Source organism: Vanacampus margaritifer, chromosome 7 (genome assembly GCF_051991255.1).
Source record: "Vanacampus margaritifer isolate UIUO_Vmar chromosome 7, RoL_Vmar_1.0, whole genome shotgun sequence".
In the NCBI taxonomy this organism is placed as follows: Eukaryota; Metazoa; Chordata; class Actinopteri; order Syngnathiformes; family Syngnathidae; genus Vanacampus; species Vanacampus margaritifer.
The window spans coordinates 11349550-11363807 of NC_135438.1; the positions used below are offsets into that span (position 1 = coordinate 11349550).

Genomic DNA, 14258 nt, shown 5'->3' on the forward strand with positions numbered 1-14258 from the left:
AGCTGCAGCCTTAATATACTGTCTTATTTTTCTTCCAAATTTGATTTACATGCGGTTTCCAGGAGGAGCCTACACATCCCATCATATTTCCACAGCCTCCCACACTCTGTGGTTGCCTGGGAGAATAGAAGAGGAGAAGGATATGGCGATACATCTTATCAAATACTCAACACACAGTTCCATAGAGGGTTTTGGGTTTTCCGTGTGTGTGAATGTGCATGCGTGTGTCCGAGATCTACTTAAGGTATGTGTTAGGCCATCAGATCAGGTGTCTAGAGAGATGTCCTTAGAACGGTGCTGAGGTTTTCTTTGGCTGCAGCCCAACATGGTTTCTCCCAAGATGCACGGAGTGGCTCAGCACACAGCTGTTCAAACAGAGCACGCGGCAAAACACAGCTGCCAATCCAACCGGCTTGTTAAAAAGCAATTACACTGCTATTTGTTCGAAGTTGATTAGGATCTAAATGCAGATGTTTTGTGTGTACAAGTGCATCATATGACTCCTGGAGGAATATGGCCATTATAAATGCAGTAATAAAGTTGGGTCTGTGTTAATGGGGAAAGTTAAAAGTTAATCCTTTAACGCCGACATTGTGGTGGAGTCGATGTTTGTTCAAGAAACCTCAGCAAGAAAAGCAGTTCACAGGGTAATACATCAAATTAAGCCAACGTTATTGGCCCATCGGAGCTGCGTGAAGACACGGGATGTGGCCGCAGTCCACTTGGGTCTGTATAGGTTTCTTGTCAGTGCGCCACTAGGAACATTTGTCAACCAGTGTTCTACTAAATGTATCTTTTATTTGATGTCAAAATGTGGAAAAAATGTGTTTGAAGAAATTAAATAGACCTCCAGAGTCACATAAATGCTCAGCCACAATTGTCAATTAATCTTCAAGCTTTCAGACCAATTTTACACAAGCTATGAGGTAAAGTAAAAGATCAAATTGGTCGTTTTTCAATTGATTTTCCTCACTGCTAATCAGTGTGACTTGACTTGACTAATGCTAACAAGCAATGCAAAACAGAATTGACGGGCTAATGAATAGCATTGGTGGCGTTATATCCCTTTTAATCAACAGATACTTGAACACAAACGTGAAGCAACACATGTAGACATATAATGTCACAATACTCATCGGCATATATTCTTTATCCTTCATTGAATCAAAGCAAAAATTGTGGCAAATTATTTTGCGCGTTCTGTTTACGTATGTCCTTACTGTATGTTTTTATAAAGCACAATATTATAGAGTGCTATTTTTGTTTTGAAAAACTCATTATGGAAATATGTGTTGTTTTTTGAGATGCTGGAATGGATTACTGTAATGTCATTTCCATTCATTTCAATGTTTTGAGCCACATGCTAAATGTGAAAAACAATTCCATCATTAGTAGTTCAGTAAAAAGACACTGACATTTAACTTTATTAGTGAGTGGCAACAAAATGCAACTGATTTAGCATTACAGTATATATATATATATATATATCTATATATATATATATATATGTATATGTATATATATATATATATATATATGTATATGTATATATATATATATATGTATATATGTATATGTATATATATATATATGTATATATATATATATGTATATATATATATATGTATATATATATATGTATATGTATGTATATATGTATACGTATATATATGTATATGTATATATATATATATATGTATACGTATATATATGTATATGTATATATATATGTATATATATATATGTATGTATATATATATATATATGTATATATATATATATATGTATATATATATATATATATGTATGTATATATATATATATATGTATATATATATATGTATATGTATGTATATATGTATATATATATGTATATATATATGTATATATATATATATATATGTATGTATATATGTATACGTATATATATGTATATGTATATATATATATATATATATATATATATACGTGTATATGTATATATATATATATATATATATATACGTGTATATGTATATATATATATATATATATATATATACAATAGTTCAGCAAAATTCTCAGAACCTTGTGTCCAGTGTTTGTTCTTCTCTTTTGGTTTTTAGAGGCAGTTGCACTTTCTTGGTTAGGAATAAATCCGACGTGCGTATTCTGAATATATTCTGTAGCTTGCTATGATTGCCGATAAACCCATGCAAATCATAATTGTAACGAACGCAATTGCACGGGGAACGGTCGGCAGTGGCCCACCGTATCCAGCAGATTAGTAATTTTGTTTGCCGTAGTGATTTAGTTGCAAAAGGACTGTGTCAGCCTTTTGTTCGTCATCTGAAAAGCTTACTTGGCGCGACTGACAGATGCTTACTTTTTCATTAAAAAGCCTTTGGGGGCTCAAATCATTTTTTCAACCAATTCTAGAGTTAAAAAAAAAGGTCTAAATTTAGCAGTTGTGATGATCTGTGTCAGTTTCCACACAGACTTTTATCAACATTGTTTAGTTGTTTAGTAAATTGTCAATAAACGAAAGTGACTTAGTTATTATTCCAATCCAAATTTATCCCATTAACAATCTCTATCCATCCCGGTTTGTAGGTGCGCAAAGAGTACGGCAAGTGTCTGCGTACTCACTGCTGTAGCGGCAAAAGCGTGGAGACCTCCATCTCTTCCTCCAAGACCACCACCTCTCGGACACCCGGCCGCTATTCAACAGGCTCACAGGTGAGCTTACCTGCCTGCACACCTGGACGCTACAGCACAGCAGAATCTCAGGTGAGACAGCTGCACGCTGGCAGGGGTTTGGGCTGTTACGTTTCACTTTCAACTGGAGATCCAATTTGGCGCATTGAACTCATTTTAGCTAAGTACGTGCAACATTTGGAGTTGAAAGTGGAGCTAGCCTCAGCCTTGACTCACAGCTGTGCCCATACAGTCGATGCTGGCAAACTGTTTTGAAGTGTAAATGGGATAGAGGGGTGGATAGCCCCCCCCCCCCCCCCCTCAACTTATTATCCTTTTGCTGCTTGTTGTTTTGCCTTTTTGGCTACCCTTTCAATGCTAATTGCCCAATTTTTTGAACATCACACCCTTTCATATTTGTTTTTCGCTTTTTTTTTTTTTGGCGCAAATTTGATTTACCTTGACTCACCACTCTTCGTCCTCCCTCTCTTATGATGGTTTCTCCTTTTTTTTCCAAACCACTTCCTCCTCTTCCCTTTTCCGTCTGGCTTCACCCCCTGTCTGTGCGTAGAGCCGAATCAGGCGAATGTGGAATGACACCGTGAGGAAACAGGAGTCGTCTTTCATCACGGGAGACATAAACAGCTCCGCCACGCTTAACAGAGGTAACCGTGGGATACCACACATTTGCATCCCCATCACTGTCAACATATCCTCTTTATTGGTAGCAGAGGGCTCAGCTATCATAAGCTGTCATTTAGTGAAGTGGTAGCAGTCTATGCATCCCACACTGTGCTCATCTCAACAGTAGGGTGCATACTGTATCTGATTATTTGATGAAACAGCAAACACGCTTTTGTTGAAAATATCTCCCATCACAAGTACTTATTCTAGGACTGCACTCTAAAATGACTAAAAGATGCAGGCATATTTCTATTAGTTTAAAAAAAATCCACTTTTATGTTAACAAGAGTGAAAACTTAGAAAAAAATATTTTATTGTACATTTTATTTATTACGGAAGCGTATTGCATTCACTTGAAAAAAAAGTCCTGTTTTTCTGACAAATTATTGGGGGGAGCTTTTTTTTTTTGACCGTTTTTTTTCTGTTTTATTGAATATTTTTTTCCCTGTTTTTCTTGGTAATTTTTTTTCTGTTTAAAATTTTTTTTTTTTTCTGTTTTTCTGAATAATGTTTTTTTCTGTTTTTTTTGAGTAATTTCCCCCTGTTTTATAAAATAATTAGTTTTCAGTTTTTCAGAATATTTTTTTAAAGGGGTTTTCCTTCAGAGATTAGAGAACAAACCACAATACAGTATGCACATTCATTCCTTTATTGAGAGCCAGTGAGTGACCATGACCATCTTATTGCATATGGAGGTATGCAGGAAAGTGTCTGTTTCCGCTATTAGCAAGTCTGCAACAAGCCATTTGGAGTTCAGAGGTAAAAAAATAAATAAAAATTTAATACTATAATAATTGTTTTTTCTGAATAATATTTTTTTTTCAGCTTATTTAAAAAAAATATTCGGTAAAATAGAAAAAAATATTCAGAAAAACAGAAAATAAAATAAAAAAACTCAAAAAAACAAAGCTCCACCCAAAAAATTTGTCAGAAAAACAGGATTTTATTTTTATTTTTTTTCAGTGAATGCAAATACGCTTCCGTAATTTATCGACTGACACTCCTAGTTTATATTACATTTTTGACTCCTTTCTAAAGATAATAATTAAAAAATAATAAGAATAAAATTTGAAGTTTGAGTTATTGGATAAGAACCACAGAATGAGGATCATGTAAACATTTCAATCAGAATAGCCAAGCTGTACCTCGTTAGTAGCTTCATTGGTCTCACCTGTTCCCTAGCCTATCAGTTAATCCTTAAATGCTCTGTATGGTTTATACCGAATACAATATTTTAACAAAAACAAAAATGCTATCATCTTTTTCAGTTTTGTCAAAAGGAATGACAATAAATACCATTAAGGGTTGCTCAAACGTGAATAACGCTTTCTACCCACTTGTGGCATGCATAAGAACATTTCAGATATCCCGTAGGACACATTGCCGAGGCAGACGTTGTTGCTTCTCTTTTATAGAACCTCTGCATCGTACAGATCGAGCCAATGAAGTGTCCAGTGCGAGCGTGTAACAGATACGTCTAGTATAGTTCACTGCATTCCGTGATATCTATTGCCGCCCCTCCAGTGAAGGTCAAAGCAGTGCTACAAAGGAAGTGGGTGTCATCCAAACAGTGAAATATACTCGCACTTCCATTTGTCAGTCTCAAAGTTGAGGTGTGGCTCGCGTTTTCCTCCGGGCCACTAATAAGCTGTTAGCATGACATATTGATGCGAAAGCAGACACGGAGTGTCAGCATCTGAATTATCACACACTTAGTGAAGGAAGTGTTAGCCCCCCCCCCCCCCCCCCCCCACTTCCATACCCATCTACTCCTCCGCGTCTTTGTTACACATACTGTACAGTATGTATAGCACTATAAGGGGCGGAGAGTGCTTTTTTGTTTATATTTGAGCTGTTCATCCTTTGTGTCTGAGGTTGCCATAACATGCACTACTGAATACAGATTCATCTGAATCACTTTAAGGTGAATTACTTCATTATAGCAAAAGCTGATTCATCAAATAATTAGTTTCAGTGTGTGCACACATTTTTCATTGTTTTTATTATTATACAGTTTACAGGTCATATTATTGACACGTCAACTGAATGCATATACAGCACAATTATACATAAGCTGTGCAATGATATTAATGGTTAGCCAAATGTTTTCCTAGCAATGCAATATATGCGTCTCGTCCCTCGCAAATGACCCCGTGGCTGCTTTCACCTCAAATTGTGTTGGCTTGTTTTATTCACTTGTCCTCTTCTCTCCCTCTTTCTTCCACACACTCGCTCGCTCTTCATCTTTCTCTGACTCTTGCTGTACTTACTCCCACTGCGCCGCATCTACATTCTCTTTCTGGCCTTCAATCTCCAAATGTTCCTCTCCTTTTTTTCCTCTCTTAACTCGGCTATTGCTTTTCCCTCCTTCCTTCCTTTCTCTATCTGCCTGTACCAGGAACCATGGCTAATCATCTTATAACTAATGCTCTCCTTCGTCCCCATGGCACTAACAATCCTTATAACACTCTCCTGGGGGACTCTGCAGTCTATAACAACCCTGCTGTGGGCATGTACAACACCCAAGGTGTGCCTGATGTTCCTATTCTTAATGTGTTGCATGCAGTGCATTAGCAGAAGTAGCTTAATTTCATTGGCATGGTTATTTTATTGTGATGTTGGCTTCTGTGATGTGGTTAAGGTCCCTGAGTAAAATAATTGGGAAATCACTCTGAAATAGGAATGGATAATAATTTATTAATTCATCACTGGCAATCGTGTCCAATAAAAATGAGCGATTAGTCTTTATTGGATTGAGGATTTGGTTAACAAATGCTCATTTACTCTCAAGTATTTTGCAGTCGGAAAGAACATGATGTCGGCTAACACAAGTTAAGCTAACATTATGCAATTCCTCTGTGCATCATTATTTTTGCTTAACGCAACAGTGATTCTCCTCTCACGTTAAAATTAATATTTCAAAAGATGAGATTTTTCCTTCTCATCAAGACAGTAAATCTAGTAATGAATGAATTTATTTGTGAAAATACCCAATTATTGTATCACCAAAGGAGCTTACACACTGCACAGCGCAAGCTAGCCCAAATTTGCCACTGGTTACTAAGCGACCAAGCAGGAAGTAGTCTGGTGCCTTTTCCCAATGATTTGGACGTAAAGTAGACCTAAGCTCGTCAGTAAGCCGAGGCTTTGCTGATAATGGGGAGGAGGACAAGGAGGAGATGAGAAGCAGGAAAAAGAAGGGTATGGATCTAACTGTTGGGGGGGGGGCTGGGTGTCTCAGGGTTATAATAGTTTGGGATTTTTGGGGGATTATAGATAATTTAACTTCTGTTCATTTTAATTATTTAGAGCAAATTTGTTTTTATTTTTTCAAAAATTTTATTAGCTTAAAAAAAAATGTAAGTAAATTATGCATTAATATAATTCTCAAACAACTGTTGGACCTTCCTTATTCTGTACGGTACAGCAATAACGAAATAAACATTTTTAAAATTAACTCCGAAAGCTCATATACATTTATTGGCAGACAAAAACGAAGAAAATTTTCACTATTATTATTATTATTATTATTTTTACATTTTTTGTTAGTTTCTTTTTTTTTTTTTAAGCATTTTTTTTTTTAATATATTTCGTTAACTAATACCTTTTTTTCATTTAATTTGAGTTATTTTATTACTTTTCATTAAATACAATAACATTGGTAAGCTCAAACCCCATTAGGAGTACTTCGCGGTAAACGTCAGGTTGAGCAGGGAACTGAAAATCACACATTTCTACCGCTTTCACTAAACCTGGTACAACCCAAAGTAGTAGAGATCTCCCTGCATTGCCTTTTTTACCTCATCACGACATGACATCTGTCTTGTGTCCCCAAGCTCCAACACTGAGACACCTCATTAATTATTGATTCTTCCATTTTCTCTTCCGTGCTGTTTTCACTGTTGAACTCCCCCCAAATATCTTGCTGTTGTCACTCTGAAATCACTCCTCCATCATCCCTCCTATTGGATGCATCGAGATGTCTTAACATTCGATTTTTTTTCAATTTGGGCGTAAGTGCCTTGCGCTAAGGCAGCACATGTGCATTGAATGGGTTAGTTGATGGCATGCTGTGCTGTGCTAAGTGCAGTGTGAAAGGGTCTTCACGTTCTGAATTGCTTCACACTATAGTTAAACACCGCATGGCACGTTCACTATACTTGGGAGGCCACCATGCAATTTTGCAGCATCATCTCATACTCACTTTGGATATGTGCATGTGTTGTAGAATGCCGTCTCTACATTTTATGATGTTTATTCTGTCTGATGTATAAGGTAAATGATAGCAATATGCTAACAATGTAGCAAACCAAAGTGTTTTAATCATGCCTCTACTTACTGTTCATCTGTTGTTCTGATGTCTGACCTCACATCTATGTCTCTTTTCTCTCTCCCCTCATCATGCCTCCAATAGCGTCTTACCGAGACACAAGTACGAGCTAAATTAATACTTCAGTAACACAGACTTCCTTTTCTCATGTCTGGCTTCTGAAGCAAACTTGTTTCTCTCCTGCCAAGAAGAAGTTTGCTTTGGCTGTCAGCCTTTTGCAAAGTATCGTTTCATTGGTTTATTTGATTTTATACTCAATCTCTGCATTTGCTGACTGGGAAAAATGCTTTTAACGCATTTTCTGAATGTTGTAGATTTAATTTCAAGACATTTGAGTGGTTTGAATGAAAATGCAATAGCTTTTTCCTTTAAACTGACTTCTAATTCAGTTAAGTTCAATGCTTCTTAGACTTATTTTGCTGTTGAATTCACATTTGTCACGACTACAATTGAAAATTGAATTATTTCTAGTCTTGCACAAAAAATACCACTGCTTTTTGTTAATTCTAAGTTATCTGCAAACTCTATGATATCGCACACTAATTGTTTTCAGTAATTCATGTTTCCTCTGAGATATCCACTTACTTCATTAAAAGATTTAAATCCATTTTTTTATATTTCACTTTTTGTCATTTGTACCTCAGAGGGCATCCTGAACAACGCAAGAGACTCCAGTGTTATGGACACACTCCCCCTTAATGGTAACCACGGCAACAACTACAGCATGGCCAGCAGCGAATACTTGAGTGACTGTGTGCAAATTTTAGACCGGAGCGGCGGTTACGGCACCCATAGCAACCACAAAGAGACTACCCTGGAAAAAAAGATCTTGAAGGAGCTTACCTCCAATTACATCCCCTCCTATCTCAACAACCACGAGAGGGTCACCAGCGAGCGCAGTCACAACTTGATGAACAAACTGGTCAACAGCAACATGGCCAACGGAGGTGAACTCTTACTTTGAATTCATCTTGCAATGCTTTAATCGAAGAACGATATGTACAGCGTAACTAAGAACCCTGAATCCTAGAAGATCATCTTTCCTCACCACGTACATCTAACAAATCGAATCGCTAGTCAATTAAAAAAAAATAAAGTGACGGGTAGTTGTGTTATTACTTTAGCTAAAACTAATGGCTATCTTGGTTGACAGTTCAACAACGCTAAAAAAGGAGACACCGAAAACATGCAGGACTGCGGCTCTCTAGGACCCAAATTGTCTATCCCTGACTTAGCACTTTTCACCTATTTTTACATTGGAAATATGCTGCCAGAAAAGCTCAGCTTGCATTGGCTCTGACCAGTGTCCGTTACCATTTCCCATGGTAACGAGACACGGAAACAGGAAGTAGTTCTAGTTCCGGTATGATGAAAACATGCCTGCTAGCAATTCGATGTGGACGAGAATGAGAACGTAATTGTGAATGCCAAAGTAAATACAAAGTTCACTTGTAGCCCTTACTATCGCTAAAAAAACAATTCTTGTTAACTGGAAAAATAAACAAACTCTGAATGTCGACCAATGGTCTAACCTCCTCATAAATCACATTTTAATGGAAAAAATATCTGCCTCAAATAAAAACCAAATATCCAAATTTATAGAAACATGGTCTACGTATGTAGAATTTTTTAACCTAATTCTGGTTACTTAATTCTGTCTGTTAGCGAGAGCCACCACATCGTGATAACTTACATTGAATTTTCTGCATTTGGCAATTTATTATTATATTATATTATTAGTATGGGATTTTTTTTAATGGGCTTTAGGTGAACTGATGAATACACACACGCACATACACATACTCACCCACATACAAAAAAAAAGTATATATATATATATATATATATATATATATATATATGTGTATATGTATATATATATGTATATATATTTATTTTAAAAAAAATGAGAAAAAATATATATTTTTTTTTTTTTTTAAAGGAGAGCAATGATGATGTCAAAATGAATGAACAACACTGAGCTCTCCTGGAAGAAAAAAATAAAAAATAAATAAATTAATTAAAAAAATAAAAAATAAATAAAAATAAATACAAAGTCATTTAATCATTAAATTCCGTAATTGGTTTGTCAATATGAATCGCTACGACATACACATGACCCAAACAATTGGATTGCTGACTGGACTACAAAAAAAAAAAAAGATGTGACCTTTTGTAAATGTGGGACAAAACAGTGGGGCTGGCGAAATCTGCCGGCACTCCGGATGGAGACAAGGCTCAAAACAGGGACTATCGTACTGACCCGGATCGATGGACGTAAACCTGTTTCAGCCAGTGCTCAGTCCGTGTATTTATTCAAGGCTTGGCGTCATAAAGCACTCACTGAAAATGCGGAAAGACTCACTGTATTTTCACGACATAAGGCGCACGTTAAAGTCGTAAATTTTCTCAAAAATCGACCGTGCGCCTTGTCATGCGACTTTGGTAAGCTCTTCGCTTGACTGGCTGTGTGGAAGCATTTCCCGTGGACACATTGCTTATATACATGAAAGGCGGACCTGGCTGAGGACAGGCATGATGAAGATATACGGTGGGCCTTATGGTCGTGAAAACACGGTAATTGGTTAGCTCATAAAATGATAAATTCTACCTAACTTTGATTTGGCACTGAAGAACTGCAACTGAAACAAATGCTCAACGGATACAACAATGAACGTAGCTATACATGTTTGATTAGAAAACAGATACTCTCGTGGAGCAGAGCCAAAAGGTGTTTTTGATTACAAAGAGTTGAATCCTAAGCACACGTATTTTCCTTCAGGGAGTCTGGCAGGAGGCAGCAGTAGCTCCAGTAGCAGCGGGGTCAGTGGCTGCATGGGCAACGGTAAAGAGGACGTCGGTCCCATGGTGCTGGACAACCCTTCAGCCTTCCCCAACGAGGAGAACCTGGGTCTGGAAATAATCCGAGAGGAATCCAACGCTCCCCTCCTGCCTCCGCGCCCCCCTCCACCCGACAGCCACCCGCCGCCGCCTCCCCCGCACAACTACTCCAGGCCGCGCCGCATCCCGCAGGAGACCAGCGAGAGCTTCTTCCCGTTGCTGACCAACGAGCATACCGACGAGCACACGCACTCGCCCAACCACAGAGACTCGCTGTACACCAGCATGCCGGTTCTCACGGACCTCCCCGACGGCCAGATGAACGGTTTAACAGACGGCGAGGAAGACAGCTCCGGCGAACTGCAGCCCTGTAAGAGCGCCACAGCTCCCGAGTTAGATGACGTCTACTACAAGAGTATGCCCAACCTGGGTTCCCGGAACCACCTTCACGAGCTGCAGAGCTACTACCACATGGGCCGTGGAGGTAGCGATGGATACATGGTGTCCGGCAGCAAGGAGGAGTCCGACTCTTCGCCAGAGGAGCCCCCTGTAGACCCGTCCCACCTGGTCACCAGTCTATAGAGCCCACTAAGAGACTCCTATCCCTCCTTGAGCCCACTCTCACAACCTTCCACTTGTGTGTTGTTGACTGACAGGCCGAACAGGTCCGCCCCTGGACTGAGTCCTGCTTTTAACGTGTATGGTTCAGGACAATATGGGGGCTGAATGTATTGTCACCACAGGGCGACGCTGGGTGACACTTTGTGAATATCAAACAAGAGCAGAACCTGGAAGGGAGAGGAGTGGGGAGGGATCTGTAATTCTATGTGTTTAATTGGAATCTTACATGAAAGTTCTCTAATGTGGACCTCCAGCATATCGTATAGTCTCCACTGAGGTTGACCACCCCCACATCCTCCCAGTGAAATAAATCGTCCTTGCACCTCTCTGTCACTCTCGCTCAAAAGAGTCATATTTGAGTGATCGAACTGGTTTCGGGCAAGGCCTCGCTCCACTACCTGCCAATCGAGCGGGGGGGGACATACAGTACATAAAAAAAAAAAATAGCAACCAAACTGTATCCATATGTTTTCTGATGTTCTCAATTCTCTTCCTGTTCATATCTGCTCAACGGGAGTCGTGTCCAGGCTGGTGTCACGTTCCTTCCGGCGAGTTCTAGTGATTGCGGCTGCTGTTTATTTCGCTAATAACAAAGATGGGAGCTTGTAAATCCAAGAGACTATAGGTTTTAAAAAACAAACAAAGGGGGGGGTGGTTGGGGGTCGAGTGGGTTGTTTATTCTCCTTTCTTCTGTAAAAGTTCTCAGTTATCAAAGAATAATGATGAAATGATTCAATCATTTCTATGTATTGTATAGAATACAGAGACAAATGTTGCATATGACCAATTCTTATTTGTCAGTTGTCTGTGGAACTGTTGGGAACTGTCTCCTTTGGTTCTGGTCACGGATGGACGACGGAGCGGATAAGGAACAATCTTTCATCGAGACAGTTTCGCACTCTGACTAATATGCATTTACCCTACGCACACTTCTTTCTGGTCCTTTTATAGTGACACCATGCTCACATTTTACAAATTGTTACTATATATTTTACACTGTGTAGTTAAAAGGGAAAATAGGAGGGGGTTACCATGGGAACGCTTTTACTGGAAGTGGGTCCGCTGACGTTTTTCTTTTTCATTTAATAAGACATTTCCTTCCTTTAGGCACAAGGGGTGGGGGGGGGGGGTGTACCTGGGTGAGAAAAACACACCAGGTATTTTTTGAGTAACTTATATATGAAGCATATCGTTTTTATTGCCAAATACTCTAGCATTTGACATTACCTAGCCGTACTGGTCAACGTGTCATTGTGCAGAAAAAAAATGTTTGGAACAAATATCCTTCTCAAAAGTCAAAACCAGAGAGAAATGTTCTGATTTTTATTTTATTTTTAAATTTACGCCATCGATGTGCACTGAAAGAACTCTCTGCACACTGCAGCACTGTCTAATGTTAAAGCCAATGTTTACTTATTTAGGAGGGAAATTTCAAAAGTGTATTAAGAGTAGCTTGCACATATATCCCACAAGCCCCTTCCAAGTTCCCCGAGAGAGAAATTATTTATTTATCTGTTTAGCGGTTGAAAGAAAGCAAAAACAAGCTTGGAGGAAAAAAGAGCTGACTTTATGCAGGAGTAAATAGAGTGGCACTGGGTGGTTCTTTTTTGTTTGTTTTTTATTTTAAATTATTACGATCATGTTGATTATTATGACATTATTGCTGATTATTTATTCTTTTTGTATGGGTTACAAGTTGAATGATCTCATAACTAATATTTGTTGTAACAGTGAAAGTTGTTTGCCAACAAATAAATTACTGACATAGCTTTGAGGCTTTTTCTTCCGCCTCTCATACTTGAGATGGAAAATTTGGATGAAATGCAAACACTGTCGGTGCACCTGAGCGTGTTCACTCATGCTGTGAAATTTTTTAAGTATGTAGATGAAATATTTGACTGCAGTAATACCCCTCCATCTCAGGGGTAACATTCCAAACCACCCCCCGCAATAAATGAACTCCACAATATAGAAAAACGCCATTTAAACACTCCCTAGATATATTTTTGTACTAAGGTCTTTAAACACACTTTTGAAATAATAAAACATTTAAACACATATTGTATATTAAGCGAAAGCATGAACAAAGGATGACACAAAAATGTTAAACACAATATACTGATTCCTCTGTGTTTGCAGTAAACAAAATCCTTGTTTTCCCAATTAATACATTTATAATCTCACAATATATATCAACAATTGTGCCCCAAAATATACACTGTGAAATGAAAGTGGTTATTTCACCAGGAATCAATACTATCGCAGAAAGAACCTACAAACTGTCGCTTTCTGTAGGTGTAAAAAGCAGGATTAAAGAGAATTTGATGTTCGTTTTCAGCAAAATGTAGGTTTCTTCGTTCAAATTTCGTATCAAACAAAAGTATAACCTCCAGATAGGTAGGTAGATATAAAAATTTAAACAGGTCCCTATTTTGAGCCTATTAAAGGTTTTATTATTTTAACCTAACCTCTGTACTACATGTTGCACCTAAACCTGCAAACTTATGTTTTTCCTAACTGAATCCTATTGCATCATGATTTACGCCATTATCGGCGCTTATTTATGACCAAGCAGGCAACAAAGCAGCTGTCCAATGAAAACTGCAGTCCCGTAAAATAGACGGAGGAATGATTTGTGCTGCTGCTCTTTCTTCTCCGGGGAAAATGAGCTATGGCCCATCAGTGGCCTCAGGCTTGTCTTCCACCTTTAACATATATACCGTATAAAAGAGCCAGGCCATGTATTGGTCACACCGGTTGAGGTTCTCAGGAATAATTTGGATGTTGGACAAGCTCATCTGGGACCATCTTGACTCCGAGGCAAGACTTTTTGTTGCAGTTACGGAGTAAGATATTGCAGCACTTTCCCCAGGAGAGACTAATGTTTTGAGCCTGCACTCTGAGTGGGCCTTTAGGGTAGCTACGGTACCTTACCTTACTTTTTAAGGTTAGCTAGGGAAGTAGTGGATGCATTGCTACGTCTCTGGGCAAGAGGGTAGAAGATTACTGAAGCATGAAGAGTTGATTTCTCCAAGAAGAAAAAAATCTCCCACTGGTTCAGCAGCAAATAAAAATAGCGCTTAGAACATCTAAGGCACATCTTATT

The 14258-nt window shown here is 38.3% G+C and overlaps 1 protein-coding gene across 12 annotated transcripts in view; it reads left to right on the forward strand.

Moving 5' to 3' along the window:
- Positions 1-12920, forward strand: part of adgrl3.1 (adhesion G protein-coupled receptor L3.1) — a 191273-nt gene extending 178353 nt beyond the window's left edge. For 2 of the 12 annotated variants that reach the window (XM_077571883.1, XM_077571874.1), the window contains 6 exons: positions 2593-2718; positions 3248-3341; positions 5759-5887; positions 7775-7792; positions 8335-8637; positions 10473-12920. In XM_077571883.1, coding sequence (XP_077428009.1) covers positions 2593-2718; positions 3248-3341; positions 5759-5887; positions 7775-7792; positions 8335-8637; positions 10473-11113 — 1311 coding nt within the window. In that variant the 3' untranslated portion in view covers positions 11114-12920. Of the gene's footprint in view, positions 1-2592; positions 2770-3247; positions 3342-5758; positions 5888-7774; positions 7793-8334; positions 8638-10472 lie in introns of all 12 variants that reach the window. The other 10 variants (XM_077571872.1, XM_077571873.1, XM_077571880.1 and 7 more) reach the window with 8 other exon arrangements.
- Positions 12921-14258: the final 1338 nt, after the last annotated feature.